General features: G+C 37.1%; 2 protein-coding genes across 3 annotated transcripts; both read right to left on the reverse strand.

The window, feature by feature from the left end:
* Positions 1–2,094: 2,094 nt before the first annotated feature.
* On the reverse strand, positions 2,095–27,462 carry LOC116282977 (uncharacterized). Of its 2 annotated transcripts, none has more exons than XM_072974680.1 (5): positions 27,330–27,462; positions 9,921–9,958; positions 6,139–6,265; positions 5,721–5,816; positions 2,095–3,684 (listed from the first exon to the last, which is right to left on the reverse strand). In XM_072974680.1, the coding sequence occupies exons 2-5, from the start codon at positions 9,933–9,935 to the stop codon at positions 2,795–2,797; spliced, it is 1,128 nt and encodes a 375-aa protein (XP_072830781.1). In that variant the 5' UTR covers positions 9,936–9,958; positions 27,330–27,462; the 3' UTR covers positions 2,095–2,794. The 2 variants fall into 2 exon arrangements, with proteins under 2 accessions (XP_072830781.1, XP_072830780.1); XM_072974679.1 differs by having other exon boundaries at positions 6,139–6,313.
* On the reverse strand, positions 22,644–27,468 carry EXO5 (exonuclease 5). Its single transcript, XM_072974681.1, has 2 exons — positions 27,330–27,468; positions 22,644–24,157 (listed from the first exon to the last, which is right to left on the reverse strand). The coding sequence occupies exon 2, from the start codon at positions 24,128–24,130 to the stop codon at positions 23,018–23,020; it is 1,113 nt and encodes a 370-aa protein (XP_072830782.1). The 5' UTR covers positions 24,131–24,157; positions 27,330–27,468; the 3' UTR covers positions 22,644–23,017.
* Between the last annotated feature and the right edge of the window lie 360 nt (positions 27,469–27,828).

Consider the following 27,828-nt stretch of genomic DNA (forward strand, 5'->3'; position numbering starts at 1 on the left):
ATTTTTAAGTTACACATTATATTTCAATGATTTTCAGGTTACCCTTACTTTTTTTTATATATAAGTTCTAAACTCTCTACCCCTTTCCAGAACTCAAGACTCCTAAACTCACATCTCCCTTTACCACTTTTTTCTTTTCATTATACCTTTTGTATTTGATTCTTAAAAGTTAGCATATATGATAAAGTCAGAAAAACTGAACAGTTTCATTGGGGTGGGAGAAATGCCCTATCTGCCCTATGTACAAAAAAGAGAAAGAAGGCATTTTTCACTCTTTATATAAAGTGAAAAAAAAAATCTCAAGGCATGACAAACTCTTAAGAGGTGAGAAAAATCGAGGGACTTCTCACTTAAATTGTCCATGGCTGTTTCAGCCACAGAATATAGACTAGGGAGTTCTGGGAATCTGAGACATTTGGATGGAGCTAAGCATAGTTTTGGTTTTCTTCTTGCCAGTATCTTGCACAGCCTAAGACAATGAGGTCAGTGACAAAAACTCTCAAGGTGGCAGTGTGTATTTGTTCACACAAATATATTTTAACTTGCTCTACTGTATTCCTTCTTTCACTGAAGGAAGGGAGCAGATTAATTTATGGAACCTAGATTATGTGTTTCCTGATATGTTACAATGAAAACTCCCTTGTTTTATTCGCAGACCTTTGCACATTTCTTGCCACCTTGACCTACACAGCTGCTCTCCCAAGGGGACCTCACGTCATGCTGACAGCAGTAGAGCCCCCTACTCCCTCCTAAAATGCATTCTCTTCCTGCAGTCTTAAGTAGTTTGGAGTCTCTTAGATGAGAAGCATGGACATGGGGAGAGGAGATAGGATGGGAACAGTGAACACTAGGCAGGGCAAAACGAGGATTTCATGTAGGAAATGAAACTGTTGAGCTGAAAAAAAGGCATGTCCCGGGACAATACATACCCAAAGAATTTGGCTAGCAAACTGATTCTGAAGACAATCCCAAAAGAAAGGTAATAGTGTAGTCAATACATAGCCTCCTAAAATAACTGGGAAAATATGAAAGAAAAAAGTATTCAGTGACATTTCTTAAAGATGACAAATGACAAGTCAGATTTTACTCAGGACTGGCGTGATAGGTAGAGAACACTGCAATGGGATTTTAGTGGGGGTGGGGAGAGATTGGACCCAGAGAGATTGAATACAGCATGGTCAAGTGGGAATTTATAGCCAAGGAGTAGGGTGGAGGGTCTGTGGGTGGAAAATTAATAAGAGAAAACATCAGGGGCAGGGAGGGTTCTGGCTAAACCCACTTAACAAAGTTCTTCCTGAAGACAGGACAGGGTGATCAGACATCACCTGAAGGATGATGGAGAATGAGGAATCTGATCAGATATTGAGGGTGGAGGGTTCTGGCTAAAATGACTTAGCAGGGTTCTTGCTAAAACTAGATTTTACAAGGGAGTGTATAGACGGACCTACGGGAAGCTTCAGGAGCCTGACTGAAGTTTGGTCAAGCAAAAAAATCTTTGTCAGCCAATGAAATTTAATTGAGATCCTTAAGTTATAGTATGCTTGTTCAAAAAAGCACTGTCATTCATTTATAATCATTACTCAACATTAAGTTCAAAAAAATGATGAATGAAAGAAAAACAATGCCAAGTAGTTGTAACTGAGCTTAAACTTGAAAAGGCTTGATTTCTGAATTTAGGTTCAAGCTGTTTTGTCACAACTCAAGACATAAATTTTTTGATATCATCAAGGAATATTGTGGATAGCAATAAAAACAGTAGCTTAAATAATGGCTGGTTCATCCTTTTAAGGGAATATAAGGAACTTACAAAATGTCACATTCCAAAGTGAAGTTGCTAAGCAAAAAACTTGCTCTTTTCAACTTGATTAATACTGCTTATGCTGTTACATAGAAAATTCCACACACACCTAGGGGCCAAGCCAGTATCAATTTCATACAAGAAAACAAAAACCAGACCGAAACACTCACTCCCTGAAAGTTGCAAAGTATCATGATACTCTACTGTATTAAAATGAAATACTGATGACAGCTCAGTTAAGCACTATTTGAGCTATGCTTACACCTTATGTAGATACACCAATGAAAAAGAACAGGTACGCTTGAAGTGCAAATGTTTTATTTACATACTTAAATACTTCTTTTCCGCAACTGAATACTTACTGTAATACGGAATACAACCGCTTTCCCCCTCTCAATCGGTATCTTGTTAAATTTTTTGCTTTCATGTTTACATACATAGGAAAACACCTTTATAACAAGTTTTAGAATTAAAGAGGAGACTCTGAGATTCAGCAACACTGCCATACCCATTCAAAGTGCCAGCAAATGGATGAAAATATTACTGAAACTCATACTACAAATTAAACCACATTTTTTCACTTGCATGTTGTTAGGATGGAAGAAAAAAATGGTGATATTTACTGCAGAAACTCTTAATAGATATGATTCAACATAATATATAAGCATATTTTATACTCACACTTGCATAAGTGTATAATGTATTACAAAAATAAAAAATCAGAGATGGTAAATATAGTTTTCATTGATTCCTTGATTGTTTAATTTATGCTTACTTTCCAAGCTCTACAGGCTATCATTTATAAATTAATGTTTTCTGTGATCTTTTCACTAAAAACTTTATTATCACTTTCAGAACATGATTGGCATCAAAAATTTTTTAATGGGAATCTATTCTTCCAATTCATTCAAATTGGTGGATTTCTCCTCACCATGAATTCTCTACTTAATAAGGTTTATAAAATATTTAAGGTTTTCTCATACTCTTAAGTGAACATTATGTATGAATTTTCTGATGTACAATGAGATTTGACTTCTGGGAAAATGCTTTCCCACATTTGCTACATTCATACGGCTTTTCTCCTGTATGAGTTATCTGATGTCTAAGGAGATGAGACTTCTTGATGAAGGCTTTGCCACATTCAATACACCCGTAAGGTTTCTCTCCTGTATGAATTCTTTGATGTGTAACAAGCACAGATGTGTTGCCAAAGGCTTTGCCGCATACGATACATCGGTAGGGTTTCTCTCCTGTATGAAACCTAGAGTGTTTATAAAGGGACGAACTATACCTGAAGGTTTTCCCACACTCCTTACATTCAAAGGAGTTCTCAAGGGTATGAGATTTCACATGTTGCGTAAAGGAAGAGTTCCAAGTGAATGATTTCCCACACTGACCGCATTCGTAAGGCTTCTCTCCTGTGTGGAGTCTCTGGTGGACCACCAGTTGTGCTTTATGCATGAACGCTTTCCCACAATCAGTGCACACAAAGGGTCTATCTCCATTATGGATTTTCTGATGAGTTGCAAGGTGTGCCTTCCTGCTATAGGCTTTTCCACAATCGTTGCATTCAAAAGGTTTTTTTCTTGCATGATTTTTTTCATGTCTAATAAAATGAAACTTCTTTTTGAAGGCTTTCCCACATTCATTGCATTCGTAAGTGTTTTCTCTAGTATAACATCTGTTATAATTAAGTAATTCTAAAGTAGGCTGCAAACTCTTTCCATATGACTTACATTTATATGATTTTTTTCTTGTAGGATTAAGACCTGTGCTCATATTACAACCATGGAGTCTCTCCACAGTCAGAATTTTACAGAATGTGAACAAAACTGAGTTCAAAACATTGTCTTTGCTTTCCTGGTGCTTGCCTGGGCAGTCAGCTTCTAAAAAGGAGTACAATAAGACATTCCTAGTTAATTTCTGCCATCAACGGTTATAGAAAGAAACTTACATGTTTTCAAATCTAATCTGTCATTGTGAAGCAAATCCTGTATTTGCCTTGCTCTCGAGCTTTAAGAATAAAACTGCTGAAGAGGAAACAGGAGAACAGACTGGCAATGAGAAGAGATGGCTTAACTTGTGAGCTTGAGGAAAGGTAGTAAAGTAGGTACAAGGTACAGTGGGTAGGGTACAAAGGAAATAAAGCTGTTCAACAAAGGTGCATGGTTAGCTCACAGAATGAAGAGAGCCCACTATGGAGATGAGATCAATGAACAAAGTAACCAGGGGAACAAGAAACAAGAAACAAGAGAGTTAAGGGAAAATAAAAAAATACAGCATGCCGGTTTTAGTAGGTGGAGCACAGCAGAATCAAAAGGACTGATACAGAGAAGATGATTGTGTACAGAGGATGCTGAAGAGTCCAACTGCCATGAAATAGGAAAAGATGGACAATTCTGGATAAACAAAATGGGATCACATTAAAGAAGGTCTTATAAGCCATTTAAAGACCACAGTACAGGTTACAAAGGAATAATTTATATTTATTTGTCAGAAGACTGACAAAAAAAACTAAGTAATTTGAATAAATCTTGCAGGAACATCTAAGATGAACCAGCAAATAGAACGGAATTGGCAATATAGGTACAGAAACAGCCTAGACAGCATATCAGGAATTAAAACCCATTTGGTTTATGTTAGTAGAAAATGGGGCCCCAGGGAATCTAAAATACACTTAATTGGTGTCTTACTCATTTGAAACATACTTCTTTTATGAGCTCTGTGGAAAGGGAAGATTTTATTTTGAATTACTTGGGTAAACCAATAGTTGAAATCATAGGTAATAAATCATAGGTAGTATTTAAGGAGAAATTCTTAAGAGAAAAAACCAAATCGCTTACCACAGTGATTTTGAGACTACAAAGCAACAGGCCAGTCATTACCCTTGATTGTAAAGATAAAGGTAAAAGGCTGAAGGATATTAAAAATTGGTTACTATGAAAAAACAGACAATAAAGCCAGGTGGGATAAAATTATGGGAATGGAAAGTTCATGAGGCAAAGAGGCTGAAGACGACACAAAACAAATAACTAATCTTCAGAGTGATGAAGTTTCTGAGGGAGTTATTGTGGGGAGAAATGCAGAAGATGGAAGAAAAGGCAAGACACAAACGGGGAATAAGCAGTAAGAAAGGGTGAAGGCATATTAGTGAGAACCAATTCAAATAAAATTGGACGAGAATTTCAAAAAAATATCAATATTGTCAAGTGAAACAGAAAGATGCACTAGAAGGCAGATATCCCAAGTGAACTTGAAGACTAAAGATGAACCAGGTGGGTACACAGGTGGAGTACTTGCTGCAAGAAAAGGGGTGACTTTTTTTTTTTAAAAAAAAGAAAAGAATTTGAGCATATGTTACTAACAGTTTTGAAATAAAAACAACATATACTGAACACTTACTGCCCGTCAACTAATTGAAGGGTTCTGCATCTATTAACTCATATAATCTTTACAAAAACTTGAGGTAAAGACTAATATTATCCCTATTTCATAAATAAAGTTGTGCTACAAAAGAATTAGGTTACACAGTGATTGGTGGAATAAGATCAAACCCACACAATCTGACCACATTATTAGAACTAGGTGTATGACAAGATCTGCAATCATGTTGAGGAGGGAAGAAGAATGAGGATTCTAGGAATTAAGAGAACCAAGCAAGCACTTAGATGGAACAGGCAGTGTGGGGAGCCAGAGCAGAGGGACATCCCCCCACACCAGAGCTGAGAAAGAGGAAGGGCAGCCACGTGGGAGAGTGGAAGTGAAGGTGCCACTTGGGGATCTGAGGATGTTGTGTCACCTCCAAAGGTGTGTGGCTTTTAAGAGGTGCTTCCTGGAAAGTATTTCAAAGGTGCCTGTCCCTCACACGCCACCTGGGATCCCCAACTCCAGACTCCCGTCTACTTGATTTTCGCTGACTCACCTGGAGTGCGCCAACGTGGGTTCTCTCCCTCCACCACCCATGGCTCCTGTCCTTGCTCCACCTTGAAGATCACTTTTGTCTTGCTGTCTGGACACCCTGTTCATGGGAAACAACACAGAATTGGGGACAAAGTGCTGGGGACAAACAACTATCTCACAATTTGGATTTGCCTCCTGGAGTCTCGGGGCCTGTAAAGGATGACAAACAGGCTTTAGAACAGAAAAGACCCTTTGCCTCCATCTGGGAAGCATGAACACACTATCTGACCCCCAAAAGGGATTAAGAATCTTTGACCACAAAAATTCAGGGCCAGACTCATTAATGCTTCAGAATGTTCACAGCTTCCACAAGTCTTAAAGGAAGGGCACTAATAAAACATTCTGAGTTTCAATGAAAAGTTACCACCCACTGTCCTTACCCACTGAGATGAGGTTTCTAAAGTTCTCCAACATCACATCCCAATACAGGGTTCTCTGATCACAGTCAAGAAGCTGCCACTCCTCTGGGGTGAATTCCACAGCCACATCCTGGAGTGTCACTGATCCCTGGAATAGTACATGGATCTTCAAACTAAAGTGTGCATCATTTGAGGACTTGCAAGAGAAACATGGCAGCCTCTTAGGATCATATCATGTCCACTGGTGAGTTTTCAGAAAGTTATGTATCATAACTACTGTACACCTGATTCAGAAACACACTTTGTGATAGAAACAACAATTGTGTTAAAAATATTCAACTAGTGCCAAGATAATTCAATGGGAAAAAGAACAATCTTTGAAACAAATGGCTTTGGGATAACTGGATAACCACATGCAAAAGAATGAAGTTAGACTCTTCCCAACACACACACACCTCACATCATATACAAAAATGAACTAAAATTGGATCAGAGACCTAAATCTAAGAGTTAAAACTACAGGTGACCCTTAAACAACTTGGGGGTTAGGGATGCCAACCCTCCCCACACTCAAAAATCCACACGTAACTTTACACCCTCCATATCTATGGATTCAACCAACCATGGGTCATGCAGTACTGTAATATGTATTTATTGAAAAAAATCTGCTTAGGAGTGGACCCACACAGTTCAAACCCATGTTGTTCAAGGGTCAACCATATATAATTCTTAGAAGAAAACAAGGGAGTAAATCTTTGTGACCTTGAATTAGGCAGTGGTTTCTTAGACGCTAAACATAACAGGAAAAGTATAAGTGACAAAAGAAAAAACAGACAAATTGGAATTCATCAAAATTTAAAATTTTTATGTTTCAAAGGACACCATGAAGAAATTGAAAAAGACAACTCACAAAATAGGGGGAAATATTTGCAACAAGATATCTGTATCTAAAACATAAAAAGACCTCTTACAGCACAATGATAAAAAAGACAATCTGATTTAAAAATGGGCAAAGGTTTGAACAGACATTTCTCCAAAGACACATATGGTCCATAAGCACATGAAGAGATGTTCAACATCATTAGTAAAATACAAATCAAAACCACAATGAGACATCACTTCACACCCATTAGGATGGTAAAATCAAAGGCAGACAACGACAAGTGTTAGCAAGGATAGGGAGAAACTGGAACTCTCAGACATTGCTGGTGGAATTCTAAAATGGTGCAGCAACTACGGAAACCAGTTTAGGAGTTCCTCAAAATGGTAAACATAGAGTTACCATATGACCCAGCAATTTTTCCTAGGTACATACCCAGAAGAATTGAAAACATATATCCACACAAAATATTCATAATAGGTAAAAGTGGCAAGAATATGGGTATCCATCAAACAATAAATGGATAAACAAAATGAGGTATATTCATATAATGTAATATTATTCAGCAGTAAAACTATAGAGATGATCCTTGAAAAATATTGTGCTAAGTGAAAGAAAAGAGTCACAAAAGACCACATATTGTATGGTTCTATTTGTATGAAATGTTCAGAATAGGCAAATCCATATAAACACAAGGTTATTTCGGGTTGGGGAAGAAAGGAGTGGAGAGTGACTGCTAATAAGTATGGGGTTTCTTTTGAGGGTGATGAAAATGTCCTTAAATTAGACAATTCACAACTATGAGAATATATTTTTTTAAAATACCAACTAAATTGTATACATTCAAAGAGATCAATTTGTAGTATGTGAATTACGTCTCAATAGAATTATTTTAAAACACTGCTTATATGTTCTTCATTCACTCATAACAGTATTTAATGAGGACATACCAAGTACAATACTAGTTATACAAAAAAGAACAAAATTATTACTGCCCTCAGAGATCTTACAATCTACTAGACACTGCAAAATAAACATGTTAAGTGTAATAAGATGTTTGTGAGGCTATAAGGGTAACAGGCTAGCCTCACATAAGCATAATAAAATAGAAAAATATAGATTTCTTATATGATAAAATATATCATCTTAACCATAAAGTCAAAATCGTGTTTAACTTAGACTGAAATTAAAAAAGGCATGTGGAGGGGGAGGGTATAGCTCAAGTGGCAGACTGCATACTTAGCAAGCACAAGGTCCTGGGTTCAATCCCCAGTACCTCCATTAATAAAAAAAAATTTTTTTTAATTAAAAAAAAAAGGCATATGGCAACACGTCCATCACAAAGAGATAGTTAAAACTATGTAGAGCAGCGGTCAGCAAACTATAACCCACAAGCTAGCTTCCTATATTTGTAAATAAAATGTTACTGAAACATAGTTATGCCCATTTGTTTACTTATGCTACAAGGGCAGAGTTGAGTAGTTGCCATAGAGGGTATATGGCCTTCAAGCCTAAAATATTTACTATCTGCCCCCCGCTTTTTTTCTATCTGTCCCTTTAAAAAGTTAAGAGACTAGGTAAGGTTTATCCTAGAAATGCATAGACAGTTCAGTTTTGGGAAATGAAATCTTTAAACTGCTGTATTAAAATAAAACACAAGATTTCATTGACAGGTATAAAAAAAAAGGATATAAGAAAAGAGTTCTCAATTTACGAAAACAATCTTGAGCTAAAAATCTTTAACTTGATTTTTAAAAAAAGCCAAAAAACAAAAACCAACCAACCAAACAAAAACTATCTGCCAGAATATAGGAGGAAACAGTAAAACACTGGGAAAATTGCCATTAAAATTGGAACAAAAAAGATTTTGGCTAGCAATAACATTCAAAATTAGTTATGAGAAGTCTTGCCCATTACAATGAGACAAGAAAAAAATGGAGACATACATATTGGGCAAAAAGGGACAAAACTCCATTTGAAGAGTTTAGGATGGTCTACCTAGAAAATCTAAGAAGCAAGTATAAAACTCTTGGACTTAGTAAGAATTCTGTAAGTTGACATAAAGTCAAATAGATAAACCTATACTTTCCTATATACCAGAATAGCCAATCAGAAAATATAATGAAAAAAAAATCCATCCTATTCTCAATAGCAACTTAAACCATATATAAGAATAAACATTATAAGAAACATACAAGAGTTATGATAATAAACCTATAAAACTGTAATGAAGGACCAAAAGAAAAACTGAATAAATGGAGAACTCATTATTGAAAAGTTACAAATTCTCTCCAAGTTAATCTAAAAGTGTAGTGCAATCACAATAAAAATACTCTTATGAACCTTGGCAAGCTGACTGTAAAATTCACATAGAAGAGAAAATGCTCAAGAATTCCTGAAGACTCTGGAAAAGGTACAAGGTTTACTTATGGATCCAAATGAACATTAAAAAGGCTATGTACCTGGGTTTACAAATTGAGTTCATGTAGCACTTCTTGGCACTAGGTTCCCTGCTTATTCTAGGGAACAGTCTAAGAAAGTCATAGAAAATCTGATGTTATATTTGTCACAGGATTGTCACCATCAACAGTGTTTCTAATATTATCCCTATGAAATCCAAATGTAAGATATTTTCTTTGGAGAATTGTGCCAGGAAAAAATTTTACTTATCTGAGGAATTGTTTTGAATTATCCTCACGGAAAAAGCCAATACTTTAACTGGTTGGCTATCCATTTCCTATGATCCCCAGGAAGATTGGTTATACATATGCAGCTCCAACTACGTACAGAGCCTATAATCTGGATATCAACTTACCAATTTTCTGAATTTCCTTTTGGATCGAATCTACATTTCCCCTGACTACACAGTTTCTTTTTATACGGATTTTTAAGAGATTTAAATAACAGAAAGTGGGTGCCTTACCTTGAAGTTGATCATTTCTGCAGCACTTGCACAGAGATCTATGAAAGCAGAAATGAGGAAGAGAATAAAGACATGAAATACCAGGACTGCAATATAGAACCATGCTCTATGAGAACAGAAGCACACACATTGCAGCCTCAGAAAATGCCACCCAGTGGGAGAATGACGTGCCTAGCAAGTCAGAAAATTCCTATTTTATAAGCAACTATCTCTACTTGTGTTATGAATACATGGAGTTTGATATGTTATACATTTCTGTCCTACAGACCTAAGAGCAAGTTGTTAACATTTAAACCAGTGCCTTTTTTTCTCAGAAATTTATCCTAAGTAAATAATAATGAGTTAAAAGGATAACTAAAAGCCTGATCTCTGAAGCTCAGTATCTTTGGAAGCCATTCCTTCCTGTGATTCTTGGTCTCTGTTCTATAGCTGGAGTAAGACATCTCAAATTAGGTCTCTTGAGAAGGCTGGATGGAGGGACTTGGGGAAATTTTTTTTTTAAGCAGGAGTTTTCAGTTTAGACTCTAGATCTGTTTCATTCTCTCTGGGAACTCACCAACTGCTATGAGCCCAGTTTGGGCTTTTTGAAATTCCAACCAGCACTTCTAGGGCCCTAGAAAGGCTAAAATGTGCAAAAGGGACCCCGAGCTTTATTTACAGTCTTCACTGGAAAATCTTCAGACTCACCAAGAGATAATTGGAGAAAAAAAAGAAGACAAGCTGAAATTTACTCAGCATACATTACTGGAATAGTTCAAAAGGAAAGTAAGTCCAACACTTTATTCTTCAGGGTTTTTGTTTTTTTTTTCATCTTGCAGAAAGAATGGAATGTGGAGAAAACTCATCTGGATCTGAATCTCAGATCTTCCACTATACTAAACCGTGTGAGTCAAGGAAAGTTAACGTCCCCTCTCTCAGCTTTAGTTAATTCATATGTAAAAGGGAGATAACATTTATTTCAGAAGATTGTTATGAGAGCATCCTAAGAAGAGTGCACCAAACTTTCTCTAGAAATATTTTCTTCCTAGATCCCTTAAAATAGTTTAATATTTCCTTTTGCAAGCTCTGGTACAGCAAACGGTGCTCTTGAAATCAGGAAAGGTGCAATCTGATGCAGACTTCTACACAGTGATCTTTACTTATGAGGGCAGGAAAGCAGAGCTGCTCTACCCCCACCTGGGATCTAGGAACCCACCCAGTGGCAGTGAGACCCTTCTCTTGCTTTCTCTGAATTACTCCAAAATTGGACAGGACCCACACACCCAAAATGAAGTTACCGCACGTGAGAGTTTTAAAGTTTTATCTTCGGTTGAGTAAGCTAATAAACCAGTCCCTTTCCCCCCCCTGCCCTTCCTGTATGTCCCCCGAGTTCTGCAGAGTCATACCTGCCAGCCTCGCACCATCACGCTCCCAGCTCCGACTCTAAGCTGTTTATCAGGTTAGAGCTCTCCTACATCTGGGAGAAACCCACTCTCACTTCAGGCGATGCTGGTTGGAAAATTACGGAATACCGACTACTGCCCCACTGCGCGTGTGCGGAAGTAACTACCCGCCCGGAGTTCCCAGGCTCCCCTGCGGTGCAGGCTATTCATCTGACACTACATTTCCCACAAGGCCTGTGGAGTTGGTTTCCGGTAGGTGTCGGAGGCTTTCTGCTTCTTTGAGGAGATATTCCTGGGTTGGTGTGTCTGGCTATGCTTAGAGAGACGCGCTCATTTTTATAAAAGGGAAATATGTCTATCATTAAATGATAGACACCAGAATTTTTAAGTACTGGAAAATCTAAATCAGCAAGATGCTAAGGGAATACGATACCCTTATTCAGTTGTTTCTTCTAGCAATACACCAGCTTCGGTTGGGACATGAAGAGGACCCAGTAAAGAAGACTGAGAGAATAATCTGTGAGGCAGATTAAAAAGCAGTGTTTTTGTGATACTGTGGTTTAGACTAAGAAATATACTTTTGGCCTTCATCCCCAATTCTGGCTCAGCATTCCTAAAACTTTTGGAATTTCCTAAGTGATGAGAGCAATAATGGTGTCTTTTGTTACATTAATTAGGTGATTTTTGGACTGCACTTAAGGATGGGGCCTGGTTGCCAAGAAAACCAACCACGTGATTAGAAAGTTGGAACTTTCAGTTCCACACCTCCTAACCTTTGGGAGGGGAGAGACGGGTGGTTGAATCAACTACCAATGATTTAATCAATCATGGCTATGTAATGAGGCCTCCATACAACCCCAAAAAGATGGAGTTCAGATAGCTTCTGGGCTGGTGAATGTATGGCGGTGCGGGGAGAGTGATGTGCCAAGAAACAGCATGAAACTGCCATGCTTTCCGCAGATCTTGCCTTATGCATTTCTTCTAAGAGCCCCGCTGTTCCTGAGTTATATCCTTTAATAACAAACTGGTAGTAGAGTAAGAAAAATGTTTCTGAGTTTTGTGAGCCACTTGGGTAAATTAATAAAACCTAAGGAGGGGGCTGTTGGAACCTCCAACCTATAGCCAGTAGGTCAGACGCACAAGTAGATACTTGGACATGTAATTGGCATCTGAAGGAGGAGCAGTGGGGCAGTCTTCAAGGACTGAACCCTTAACCTCTAAGACCTGACATTATTGCCAGGTAGATAGTGTCAGAATTGTGTTGAATTGTAGGACAACATCTGGTGTCTGAAAATTGCCTGTGGTGGGGAAAACCCTGCACATTGGAATTGGTGTGAATAAAATCGTAGTTTTGTCAATGACTATACCTCCAGGGCCTGGCACATAATAGATGCTAAATAAAGAGGAGTGAATGTGAAAATGTCTATAGTTCCATTTCCATAAATGCATCATGCAAGCTGTCTGGCTAGGGTCTTAAATCCATAGATCAATTTGAGTGAAACTGACATCCTAACAATACTGAGTTTTCCAATCCATGAGCATGATACATCTCATCATTTAATTTAGGTATACTTTAATTTCTCTCAGCAATATTTTCTAGTTTTCAGTGTACAACTCATATATTTTTGGTCAGATTTATCCCTAAATATTTCATATTTTTGATTTTTTTGTATCCCTAAATATTTCATATTTTTGATAAGTTGTAGTTTTGAATTTCCATTTCCAATTGTTTGTTGTGACGATGTAGAAATACATTAAGTATAATGTTAACTGTAGGTTTCCTGTAGATGCTCTTCATGAGATTGAGGAAGTTCCCTTTTAGTTTTAGTTTTCTGAAGGATGGATGGTGAATTTTCTCAAAAAATTTTCTGTATCTATTATCATGTTTTTTTCATTTTTGGTATATTAATATGGTGAATTACACTGATACTTTTAATTTTAAACCAATCTTACAATTCTGGCATAAACCTCACTTGGTCATGGTGTGTTGTCCTTTATATATATTGTTGGATTCTATTTGCTAAAACTTTATTCAAAATCTTTGCATCTATGTTCACAGGGTACACTGCACTGGTCTATAGTTTTCTTTTCATGTAATATCTGGTCTGGGTATCAGAGTAATGCTGGTATCATTGAATGAGTAGGGACGTTTCCCTCCTCTTCCATTTTCTGAAAGTTTGTGTAGATTTTATTTGTATTTCTTCTTCAAATACAGAGAGAGGGAAAGATTGAGATTGAGAGAGAGAGAGATGGATGTTTGGAATTGGTTCAAGCATTTACGGAGGCTAAGAAGTTCTCCAAGCTGCTGTGTGCAAGCTGGAGAACCAGGAAAGCCAGTGTGTGTAATTCAGTCTTGGTCTGAATGCCCGTGAACCAACAGAGCCAAATGATGGTGTTATGCCTAGTCTGAAGCCAAAGGCCTGAGAATAGGAGTGGAGTGCATGCACTAGTGTGAGTCTTGGAGTACCGGGTGCTCCAATGACTGAGGGCAGAAGATGGATGCCCCAGAACAAGGAGAGAGCAAGAAATTGCCCTTTCTTGACATTTTTTGTTCTTCTGGCCCTGAACAGACTGGATAATAACTGTCCACTGGTAAGGGCAGATCTTCTCTACTTAGTCAACACCCTGATTCAAATGCTAATCTCTTCTGGAAACACTCTTACAGACATACCAAGAAATAATGTTTTTTCCAGCTATCTGAGCATCCTTTAGCCTACTCAAGTTGACACATAAAATAAACCATCACAACTTCCTCCTCTAGTGTACCTCCAGCACCCTCTACTGACAAGCTTTCTTTGGAGTAATGTTAACATGGTATATCTTTTTGCATTCTTTGAGTTTTAACCTATTACTATCTTTATATTTAAAATGAGTTTCTTTTAGGAAGCTTATATTCGTCTTTTTCCTACAATCTGACAATCACTGCCTTTTAATAAGTTCTTCAGAACATTTACATTTAATATGATTGGTATGACCAGTTTAAACCTACCATCTTACTAAGTGTTTTCTATTTCTCCCATTTGTAATTTGTTCCTTTTTTCCCCATCTTCCTTTGGATTAAACATTTTTAATGATTTTTAATGACTTTATTTTAATCTTCTGTGTTGGCTTATTAGAGCTATATATCTTTGTCTCTTTAGTTGGTTGCTTTAGCATCTACAGTATACGCTTTTAATACAGACTACTTTTCAAGGTATATTATACCACTTCACTTACCAGAATATAAGAACCCTATAACATATAATGTTACATGTCAATTATATCTCAATTTTTAAAATGGCATTTAAAAAAAAAGGTTACAACAGTAAACTTTCATTTCTCCCTTCTTGCTTGTTATGCTTTTGTCATACTTCTAAATACATTATAAATCCCACAAAACACTCTATTATCATTACTTTATTAAACGGGCAAGTTACCTTTTAAAGAGATTTAAATAATTTTAAAGTGTTTGTATTTACTCACATAGTTACCACTTCCTATGGTCTTCTTTCCTTTGTATATATCCAGATTTCATTCTGGTATCATTTTCCTTCTGCTTGAAGGACTTCGTATAACATTAATTCTATATAGGCCTGCTTGTGATGAATTCAACTTCTGTATGTCAGTAAGTCTTTATTTCACTTTCACCTCTGAAGAATATTTTCACAGCATAAAGAATTCTAGGTTGATAGTTTTAATTTAAGGACCTTAATAAAGATAATGCTCCACTGCTTTCTGTGGCTTCTATCATTTCCAACAAACAGTCTGCTGTCATCTTTATTTTTCTTTCCCTCTCTCTTTACTTCCCTCTTTATTATTACTATTATTTTTTTGGTTACTTGTAAGATTTTTTTCATTATCACTGGCTTTAAGCAATTTGATTATTATGTGTTTTAGTTTAATTTTCTCCATGTTTCTTGGAGAAGTCATTAAGCTTCTTGGATCTGTGTGTTTATAGTTTTCATTCGATTTGGAAAATTTTTCATCATTATTTCTTCAAATACTTTTCCTGTCCTCTGTCCCTTCCCTTCCTTTGTGGACAACAATTACATATGTATTAGACCATCACTTACAGTTTTCCCATTGCTAATTGATGTTTTTTCATTTTCAGTACTTTTTTTTTCTGTTTCATTTTGGCTAAATCTGCAACCACTAATCTTTTCTTCTACAGTATCAAATCTGTCATTAATCCCATCCAGCTTATTTTTCATCTCAGACATTGTACTTTTCATCTTTAGAAGTTCAATTTGGGCATTTAAAAAGTATCTTAAATAAATTATTATCAAGGTCTATTAAAACAGTGGATCTATGTAATTAATTAATGACTACTCTAGACCTCTGAGAATTATGAGTTCCAGTTTCAAAGGCTAATATGTCTAAAATTAAATGGAAGAGAAGTTAAGAAGTCCAGAAAACACTTGATCTTGATCACTGGATGTAACATTTTCAAGATTTAGAAAACTAAGTGACAGATGAAACAATTATGTCTCTAAGTAGGAGTCTAGAGCGTATGTTAGGAGAGAATGTATATTATTATGTTCATAATGCAGCAAATGAACCATGAGATTAAATGATAAAACCTCTATTCATTTTTATATGAACATAAATCTAAAAAAAGAAATATATCCATAGCCACTGAGTGACTTGCATGTAAACATTCCTAAACAATTTTTCCATGAATACCAATTTTATATATTTCACTCTACTCAAGGTACTAATGAGATTAATCTCCTAGATATCATATTTTTTAGTTAGAAGCTGTACAAGTTGTTAAAATGTTCTCCCCAAATTGCACATGTAAGAGTTTCTCTGTATTTCAATGCATAAAAACAGTAGAATAATGGTTACCTGGGGCTCGGGCTGGGGCTGGGGCTGGGGCTGGAGGGGTGGGTTGAAATTGGGCAGCTATAGAAAGGTATAAAATTACAAACAGTAGATAGTAAGTTCTGGAGGTCTGATGCACAATATAGTGACTATAGTCAACAATACTGTATTATAAATTTTAAAATTGCTAAGAGACTAGATCTTAACTGTTCTCAACACAAAAAATGATAATTATGTAATGTGATAAAGATGTTAGCTAAGAGGGGAGGGTACAGCTCAAGTGGTAGAGCACATGCTTAGCATGAATATGGTCCTAGGTTCAATCCCCAGTACCTCCTCTAAAAAATACATAAACCTAATTATCTCCTCTACACACAAAAAATAAAATTAAATTAAAAAAATTTTTACAGATGTTAGCTAAAGCTACTGTTGTAATCATACTGCAATATATAAATGCACCCCCGAAAAACGTGTTTCTCTGGCTCTATTGTTTCTCTTTTTAATTTATACCATTGAAAAAGCCCTTATCATACTGGTTAACAAAGTAAATAACTCTCTGAATGAAAGCCTTACCTTCATTTTTATAGACTCACTCTCTGTGTAATGAATATGAATTGTGTTACAACTGAAGACTTTACCATATGTATCACATTAAACAGTTTCTCCCTTTTGTGAATAATCTTTACAGTAAAGACCTATGTTCTGTTTGAATCCCCACCACATTCATCACATTTAATGGTCTCTGTGTGGACTTTCTGATGAGCTCAATACTCAGGTGAAGCATCTACTACACTTGTTATGCTTATAACATTTATTCCTTATGTGGAAAAAGGGAAATCAGAGAACAGTGAGATTTTGTGGCATGAAAAATAAATCACTGAACAAAAACTTCAATGGCTTCTTGAATAGAAGAGAAAACTGGAAAAATGTAGGAATCTTACTTAGTTAACTAGATAACAGGTCAAAGAATTCTTAGAATGTAAAGATAAAAAGTAAAAAGTGAAATATGAGACAAAAGATAATAGATATGGAAGGCAGATCAAGGAAATTTAATGTACATATAACAAGCAGTCCAGAAGAAGGGAAGAGAATAGAGGGATAATACTCAAAGAAATATTTTCTAAGTTGAAGAAGTTGAAGACCAGCACAAACAATTTTCTCAGTATTAAGAGAAAATGACAGAATAAAATAATAAGAGGAAAAATTAGGAGATGCAGAAAACATATATAATAGAAATTATAGAGAAAATAAGAGAAGCAACAACCAAAAAAATAATAGTTGAAAAAATTTAAGGAGTACTTTCTTCCTTACATTTTAATGTACTTTTATTATTCTTTAATGTATTTTTTGGATTTTTTAGATCATGAACATGTGGAACATGTATTATTTAATCAGAAAACTCCACCATAAGGGAAATTACAAGACATGCAATAAACTGGCTTTTAAGAATCATTTAAAAAGATTAAAATCCTCATTAAAAATGGGCAGTGAATATGAGAAATTCATAAAAGTACAAATTATCAATAAATAAAGGACAGATATTCGTCTTCCCAGATTATCTGAATAGTGCAAATTAAAACATTAAGGTTAAAATACCAATTATCTCACACTGGCATCATTTTAAAAAATTATTCTACTACTGTTAGGGTGTAGAAGAACATACATTTTTATGTACTTCTTTTTAGAAAATAATTTTGAGTTATTATGTCATATGATGATAACAGTGACAAGTACAAAAGACCCTTGCTTTGGGGAATCCTAGAGACTAAAAGGTATAATATTTTCGCAGGGCAATCTGGATCCAGATGTATTTTAAATGTGCCCATGTTATACCCCAAAATGTCTAGGCCTTGGAATAAGAGGAGGAAAATTAGAAAAATATTCGCAGTATCAATGTTTATATACAGGCTGTGCACATCTATGTGTCTATATTTATCCCTGTATGTGCCGACAGGGAAGGAATAATTAAATGATAAATTATATCACACCTATAGAATGAAATACTGTATTATCCAGCTGCTGATATGATACTAATATGAAAATATGTTCATGATAAAACTTGACTGAAACAAGCAAGTTATGGAGGATTTTTTGTGTCTAATCACATACACCCCAATACACACATATTTGTTTTATACATAAAGATATATTGATATGTCCATAAAATGTCTTGAATAACCTTATCAACTTTCTATCAATGGTTATTTTGGGATTCAGGATTAATAGGTGTGTATGTGACAGCAACTTTTACTTTCTACTTTATATACTGTTACAGTGTTTGTAGTAGGAAAAGACAGGAAATAAGCTAAGTGTATGTAAATAGAGGCCTGGTTAGATAAACAGTAGTGTATCTTTACAATGGAATCCTTTGAGCTGCTAAAAGGAGGTAAACTATAAATATTAATATAAAACAACTCCAAAATATATTGATAAGTAAAAGAAAGTGTCTTGAAGTAGGAAAATAATGAGACACAAAAAGCACTAGTAAAACATTGAGACTGGTCTTCATTAAATTTTGTTCATTAAAAGACACCATGACAATAAAAGGTAAGTCATACACTTGAAAAAGATACTCCCAGTAAAGATACACAATGAATGCTGTGGTTACTGGAGTCATTATGGAAGACGTAGAAGTTAAGTTCGGAACTGGAGAAACTGATGCTAGGATGATGATTCTTACCTTATTTATGCCCCACATTCACAGATTTTGCTTATGGGGCCTCCATCAATATTCCTGGGATACTGACCTGGAATTCAAGGCAGCTCATTTTTCACTTCATCCAGACCTTCAGGGCTTGGAGCCTCCCCCTGGTTCCATAACAACAGGACCACTCTGCATTTTCTGCTTCCACATTTGAGGGTCTGACAACTACACAACATGGTGGACTGTGATACCGCTACAGTATTTCTGATCTCAGATCTATCTGAGATAAATCATTCTGCAACATGTTCTCTTTATCAAGTCAGCTCCCCTTCTGCAACACTACTTGGCTTCCACTTACTTTTAAAAGTTACCGACACAACTGAATATTATTCAGTCTTAAAAAGGAAGGGAATTTTGACACATGCTAAAACACAGATGAAAGTTTGAAGACATCATGCTAAGTGAAATAAGCCAGTCACAAAAAGACAAATACTGTATGATTCCACTTACACCTACAGTAGTCAAATTCATAGACGGAAAGTAGTATAGTGTGACTGCCAGGGGCTGAAGGGAGGGAGGAATGGGGAGTCAGTGCTTAATGGGTAGAGAATCTCAGCTGCGGAAGATAAAAAAGTTCTGAAGATGGATGGCAGACACGGATGTACAACAATGTGAATGTAATGCCACTGAACCGTACACTTAAAATGGTTAAAATGGTAAATTTGATGTTACTTATTTTATCTCAATAAAAAACAAATGTTTTAAGATATTGAAAATTGAGAAAGAGAAATTAGGGGCAAGAATTTAATCAATTCTCACTCCCAAACTTTAAACAAGATTTATAAGGTCTTATTCTGTGCCCTGCTTATCTCTCTAGTTTTGTCTTCTCCCACTTCCCTTCATCCTACTATCTAAATTTAATACATTTTTTTGATCTCTGAATGCACCATGTTCTTTATCTGCCAGGCTGTTGCACGTACCATTCTCTGCCTGAGACATTACCCAAACTTTCTTAACTCAGCTAATTCACTTTGTTCAGCAGTCTTCACGCCCACCAGAAAGCTTTCCTGATCTCTAAAAGCCCAGTGCCGATTTCCTAACATCTTGTCCGGATTTCTCTAATATCTTGTACCACCCTATGCGAGCTCTTATCACATGGCTCTATCATTGCCAGTTTACCTGTCTGTATTTTCTAAACAAAGCATGAGGGCCAGAACTCAGTTATTCTTGGCTGGATCCTCTCATACCTGCTCTCTTCTTTGTGCCATGAGATGTCCAGAATCACCAGTTAAGACCTCAAGATTTCAAGGCCTTGAGGCTCTGCCTCCTGTAGGCCTCCAATGAGTTTGGAAGTATCAAATCCTAAAAGCTGACCTTGTGAGTCTGATGCTTTTGCCCCAGAATATGCAAGGCAGAGAAAGAATTGTTCAAATTCCATCTAGCACATGACATCAGATTTTTAAAATCATGAGTCTTAACTTAGTCTTAACTGTCAGTTCTGACACATTCTGGTGCCAGGATGGAGTTGTGGAGATCGGTTAAGGACTAGTCATGTTCCATCTTCCTCCTTTCCCCAAGGGTGTACAGTCCTTGGCAAGGCAAAAAGTGCAAGCTCTGTTACCGAAAATCTCAGTGGGGCAGAGATGGCAAGCTGTCACTCAATATCCATTCTCCGGTTTTTGCAGTTCACAGAATCTTGTTTTTGTCTGCACATATGCTTTCTCAGAATAAAAATGACATATCCCAACCTCCCTTGTAGCTAGTTATGACCAGGTGACCACGTTTTGGACAGTGGGATGTAAGCGCTGCAAATTATGTCCTTAAAATGATGCCCGTTTCCTATTTGAGCTTTATGCTGAATGTGTAATGGGTGATTGGAATTTGGGCAGCTGTTTTGGACTATGAAGTAGGAAAATCCTGTTGATTTCAGAGAAAACAGAGAGAAGGAACCTGGACTCCTGACATATGGGTCATCATGACCTAGACTAACGGTACCTAGGGTTCCTTTTCATAAGAGAGAAAAAAAAATTCTATTTTAAATACCACTGTCTTGGCAATTTGTATTGTGAACAGTTGAACCTAATCCTAATTAAGGTACTTAACCTATTCTCTGGCCCAGGAAGCAAGTTTTAAAAAACAAGTTAAAAAAAAAAAACAAAACAAAACATAAAACCACAAAACAACCAACCCCCCCCCTAATTAAGAAATAGCTTTGTTATGACATCTCTTTTTATTTGCTCACTCACTGAACAAAAATAACCAAGAGGTTCGTAATTTGTAGGTCAGACCTCAGACAGAATTCACAAGGGAGAGATGACTTTATTAGATATGTGGAAACTGCAAACCAGGGAAGTATTTCCACTAATTCTGAGGTGATTCCAAATATAGGTGCCTCAACTATCTTGTGAGAAACCATAAAGTGATAACTGAAAGATGTTAATTTAAAATAAGGATTTGAGAGCTCAGGGAATTACTGAATTACAGAATTCTGACTAAATTCTATTAGTCACTGTTTAAAACCAACTGATTTTCTCTTTTTCCTCTTTTTAAAGATTCTGCTATAACTAAGATGATGCTACAGAACCTTGAGCAAGTTCTTTTCTTGAAGACTATTTGCTTAATACTGCTTGTCCCATAAGGTCTAGTTTACCATGCCCCAAATTTGATTCCAAACTTCCTAGGGCTTAGAATAACGTACAGAGCAGGCAGCTTAACACAGCCAGAAAAGCTTCACAGCCTAATAGATAAGAGCGTAGGCACAGACATATGTCAGCTAAAGTCAATCACTTTCAAACTGTGGGAACTTGGGCAAGTTTTAGAACCCTCCTAAGCCTCAGTTCCCTCATCAGGGATACTAATGGATACATAAATTTAATCATAAAATGTGCTTAGCACAGTGCCTGAGACATAATACTCACTTAGAAAATGGGAAGAGTTATTATTAGAAGATTCCCACTGTTCATAAAAAAAGAGTACGTGTAGCTCAGAAGGCCTCCAGAGGCCACCTCTAACTCCCATAAATATCCTCATTTTACCAGTTCATGTATAACATGCAGTCACATTAACAATATCCACCATCTTCTGCTGGCTCTTGGCCTTCTAGTTCATATAGAAACCCCACCCCTGCCAACTCTTATCCCTCCAGCTACATTTGCAAATTCTCTCGTGGTGTCTCCATAATCAAGCCTTCTCCTTCCAGGTGATGCTCATGTCACTCTTTCCTCTGGCCTTGGTGATGTTTCCAGTTAAAGGCTCCACTGAGACTCCTCCAAGATGCTCTGAGGTTCTTCTCCATTACCTTTACACTGTCCTTACACTGTTTTTATTTTGTTGTTTTTCACTTTATAAAGAGATTATCATATCATATGTAACCTTTTGGGACTTATTTTTTCACTTAGTATTGTGGTGCTGAGTTTCATCCACATGGTTGCATGTTCTTGTAGCTCATGTGTTTTGGTTGCTGTACCACACCAGCCACTCTTCCAATGACAGGTACTGGGTAGTTTCTCGGTTTAGGTTTTGCTATTGTCAAAGTGCTACCAAGTTCTTGTTCATATTTCCTGCTGTACATGTATAAGAATTTCTCTTAGCATATACTTAGTAGTATTGCTGGATTGTACAGTGTGTGAATGTCACATGTTACATCATGGATTATGTTTTTCACATTTACTATTTTCATTGTATATGAATTTCTCTTTCTGCTTCACTTTTCCTTATTTCTTTGAGTATATGTATTATGCTTCTTTTAAATTCTTGCTCTGCTCATTTCACTACTTCAGAAAAATGTTTATGTATGTACTTAAAGGCTTGGAATAGCACACACACAACTATTTGTGGTGGTCCCCTTTGAAGGGTTGAAATTATGAAAAAAAAAACATCAGTTCAACCAACCTGGACAGTGTTTCACTTTATTTCATTATATAAAATGTAGAAACCTTGATTAAGAAAAAATAGAGAAGAGACTTACAAGAAACTGAAGATTCTTCTTAGAAAAGCAGTGATTGCTGAAGGATACCTTTGCTCCAGCCATGATGAGCCTCTGTCTTCTTGGCAATCTATGGCGAAGCTCCAGGGACAGTATAATCCCAGATCTCTCCCACTCACCCCTGAGCCTTGGTCATGGATTTGTGAGGTTAGAGGGTGAGGAAATATGAAAAGAACCAAAATAAGAACATTCTCCATGAATGTCAAGCTCAGAGACTGGTTCTGTTTTCTCTACTGAATATACTGGGAACAGGAAAGATCAAAGTTCCTAAGGGCACACCCGTTCATTTGGCTTTTTTGGCTTGTGGCTCTAGCACAGAGTTGGGCAAGCCACTGCCCTTCCTCCACTCACAGATATCTGCATAGCTGCACGTCCAGCATTTCCAAGCCTCCTCCACATCAACACCTTGAGGCTCTCGGTGGCCCATCCAGTAGGCCATATAGTGCTGCACTTTGCTTCTCACTTCCTTCTCTTCGAAGGCCACGATCTCTGTACCCAGCACAGTAGCAGTCTCTTGGTGGATATACTCAATCTTCAGGCTGTCAATAATGGGGAGGTCAGACAGTGTTAGAGACAAGAAGACCAGCTCCATGAGGTCACCCATGGACTTCACAGAGAAGCCTCCCTGCCGGGCATGCCTCAGCACCGAAGGTCCCAGTAGCTTTTCTGGATGCAGTTTTGTGTGGTGGATTAGGCTTGCAGGGGTCACTTTCCCCTGTACCATGGCATCAAAGATATATTTGTACAAGCTGACTTGAAAACAGTCTTTTTTCTTCTGAGCATCCAGAGGAAGCACAGGGCGCCTGCGTGTCTTGAGCTCAGCCAGTTCCAGTTCCCCCTTGGCTGTATAGTGCAGTTCATCAATCACTCCAACAAGAAGTACACCCTCCACTTCTCCAAACACTGGAAACTCTCTGACGCGCCCTTCTGACTGCAGAGTGGGAATCATTGATAATATGTTCAGAAACTTAATTGCCCAAGCATCTTCTTTAGTGGTGACGGGGATAGTCACAAGATCATGAACTTCTAGTTCTCTTGCTAGGTGGATGCTGGCACCAGTGTCCAAAACAGCTGACTTCTCAGGTGTCAAGAAACCAGGAAGCTCCTTCCCATATGCCATCTGCTGTTCACACCAGTTCTGAGCAGACAGGTCAGTGACATACAAGTATTTCAGACAGAATCGCTCCATAGGTGATGAGACATCCAATCCTCTTTTCCACTTTGGTAAGCTAATGAGTTTGCCATCCTTCCCAGAGAGTTCGGAAGAAGGGCCAGGCTCACTAGGTGAAGTACTTGCCTCTTGCATATCTTCCAGGTCCAGAAACTCTGAGTCACTCAAGTCTGAGAACCCTGAGGCCTCTGCTGACACTGCCTCCTCTTCCCCAGGCTCTGCCATAGTACAGCTGTGGATTGGGCAAAGGCCCTGCATATCATGTTAAAGAAATGCATTATCCAAATAAAAACATTTTCAAAAGCACTTTCAAATTCTAATAAGGTAAAAAAGATTCATGACCATTATTTATACACAGTCTTTAAAGATGCTTATTTATTTATGACCAATTAGTAACGCTATAGAGTTGTAGTACAGGTACAATTAACAATCGTAAGGCTCACTGCACCATCCTTATATGGACACTCGGCAAATTTTTTTTTAATGCAAAATAGTTTTATTCCTGAATTTGGCACTAACATAGTATATGTGACTTTAAGCAAATCATGTTCCTTGTTCTCAGTTCCTTCATTTAAAAGGAGATTTGAGGTTTGCCTTTTTTCCTTCAAAATTCTACTGACTTGGGACATTATTTCATTATTTTAAGTGAATATGGATCATTATAAATGCTGGAGCAATGTTTGCCAGTTGACCATGGGCCACTTCTACAATTTCTTTGATACAAAGTCCTTGACTAGGAAAATAAATCTCAATAACAAACTGTTCCTTGAGAAAAATCAGCTCTACAATGACTGTTTTCAAATGTAGCTCCCAGGAACATAGTATGACAAAACTCAAAGACTAACTACAGACAAATACAAATAGACCTACTCATACACAAAGCAAGAGCATGAAGTCATGAGAGAGGATATTCACAGCAACATGTGGACATCAGCTGCTTTTTGTATTTGAGATATATTTAAAAAATGGCAAGGAGAAAGGGCTCTTGGTGCGTTTTACTTTATCCTTACTGACTTCATAAATTCCTCCTAACTTTATGGAAATTGATGTTTCCCACTTGTGGAGGTTTTCTCCCTCCACAAGAAATTAGCTTATGGTGGAAAATATCTGTCAATGAACACTCTTAAAATATTACTGTATTTTGCTATAAGTAACAGTGAATATTTAGTGCACAGTTATGGTATGCTTAGACACCGAGCCAAGTGCTTCACATCCAGTATTTCAGTACTCTCCTGTGGGACAAGTACCCTCTCATTTTACAACAATTTCACAAATACAGGAGATAGAAAGAACAGAACAATGAACACCACTGAAATAAACAACTATTGACATGTTGCTTGCTGTATCTGCTTCTTTTCATGTGCTTTTTTAAGCTGAACTATTTTAAAGTAAATTACAGACATCATAACACTTCAAACATAAGTGCTTCAGCATGCATTTCCAAAGAAGATTCCTATATTAACTACAATACTATCAGCACATCTCACAAAATTAGTAATTCCCTAATAGTCCTGGCCATATTCAAACTTTCCCAACTGCCCTAAAAACAGCTTGGATAGCTTTTCTTTAAACCAAGAAACAAAGACTATATAGTATGTCTGGTTATTTTGTCTCTCAAGTATTTTCAGTCTTAAGAAATTAGGCAAATTGTCCTGTGAAGATACTCTTTTTAAGCTTTCTTTCTAACCCCACATACCTAACTCTGTATAGAGAGAAAACAAAACAAAACAAGGTATGACCAGCCCACTAGTATTTGACTTTGGGTGCCAGGAAAATAACTTGACAGAGAATTCAAGCTGATTGAGGGAATTATGAACCAAGTTTCCTCCTTGCTATGCTAATGAGCAATGAATGAGCTGAATACACCAACTTCCACGTAAAACGCTTAAGATCTGATACTTTGAAAATGCTATTAATATTAGTTATCATTGTTCCTAACTAATTTTTACATAGCCTAAATGTCCCTAATGAAAGAAAACACAGATAGCTGGAAGAAAAGTTATTTGCAGTGAACAAAAGTAATACAATGCTGAGACTTTTGTGTATATCCTATAAAGTGATTGCTTTATAGGATACGTCAATAGTAATAAAACACAGAAGCTGCACATTTGCACAAGTGTCTTAAACTATAAATATGTCTTCGATGAACACAGTTTCATGAGTATGTTATTTGGACTATGAAGTCCCTGAAAGTGGGAAAAAATCTTTACCCTCCACCAAGAAACAAAAGTTAAATAGCAATTAACACATATACTTTGGCTTGTTCCCTCCCCACCTGTCACCTCCGTAGGGGGAGGGCACTAAATCCAAATCAACTGACCTTGAAAATAGTTTACTTCAAATATCTAGACCTGGGCTATCCAATATAGCAACTTAAATTTAAATTAATTAAAATTAAACAAAATTTTAAATTCTTTTTTTTTTTTTCATTTTCTCTTTCTTGCATTAGGTACTTTTCAAGTGCTCAGTAGCTACATGTGGCTAGTGGGTACCACATTATAAGGAACAGATATAGAACTTTTCCCTGATCACAGACAGTTCTTTGGACAGCACTGGTTTAATTATTTCATGTATATGTATCAACTCTCCAAAGAGAGAGTAAGCTCCTGAAATGTAGGGACTTCTTACTTGCTTTACACACAACATTCAGAACAGAGTAGCCCTTAATAGGTAAGTGAAATGTTTTGTAGAGATGACACAAAAAGGGGCATTCTCTGTGGAATTATTCATCTAAAGGAAAAAAACAATGCACTGAGGATGGACAATTTAGACCCAGATATGCCGCTTGGACTTTTCTACACAGAAAAAAATCCAGCCAAAGCATAATGCAGTGCATGGTGTCCCAAAACACATTCTGTATCTTTCTGACAAGAGATGATTTTATATGGTACATAGATCAACACCTTTAGGTATATGCTAGAATAAATATAAAGCTATTAGAGCATCCATCAAATACATAATTTCTCATATAGTGTTTCTCAGGATAAGTTTGATTTTTTAAAATAAATGTAAGTATAAAATTAAAAATATGAGAAAAATAATACAGGTAGGCCCCAGGTATGGCAAAAATCATCAGGTGGTAAGTGAATGAGACGTTTGTGAAACATCAGCATAGTGTCAAAAGTCTGCCGGTCCTACAGATCTGGGTTCAGAACCTGATCCTAACTAGGTCAGCAGTAGTAGTATGCTACTTGCCTTACGAATACTCTTATGCAAGTTTCCTGTTTTCTGATACATCTTTAAAATTAGAATACTCCTTCCAAACACACTCAGCTACCCAAACTATTGAGTGATGAGACACAGTACACATCCTGGCACGCAACAAATGTGGATCTCCTTCTCCTTCCCAAGGAAGAGATGAGGCAGTATATCTATTCCCTCTGACAAATGAGTAAACTTTAGGAGAGTGGAAACTTCTACTCACCTGGGACTTGGATGATCTGACTTCTCAAAGGAAAAGGCAGAATGCTGAAATGACGAGGCTGAGGAAGGAGAAAGGAGTTCTGAAAGTCTGCAATCGAAGAATTCAGATTAGCAACTCTGGGCCTTGCTGCGGTGGAACCGGAACTTTTGGTCCTTCCTCACTTGTCCCTCGCATTGTGGCGCTTCCTCCTCTCTGGTCCACACTGCACAGACTGTTGCCCAACCCAGATCCTAGGTGACGCCTGCCTCTCTCCGAGGGCAAATTCTCCATGACTTCTTCGTTTTGCCCATACCCTGGATGCAGTTATTTGATCCAATCCCTGCTCCCTGCAAGTGAAAGGGTCAAAAATAAGGCCTGTCCCCCCAGGAGCTCCAAGGTCAGTTCCCTCTTCCGGCCCCAACCTAGGTCCAGAAGCTCAAGCAGAGATCTCAGATCAGAGGCTTTTCCTCTCTGACGGGATCCTGCTGTTGCGGAACTGCCACTGCCTTCACCCTCAACA

This window comes from Vicugna pacos, chromosome 13 (assembly GCF_048564905.1).
Source record: "Vicugna pacos chromosome 13, VicPac4, whole genome shotgun sequence".
Lineage (NCBI taxonomy): Eukaryota > Metazoa > Chordata > Mammalia > Artiodactyla > Camelidae > Vicugna > Vicugna pacos.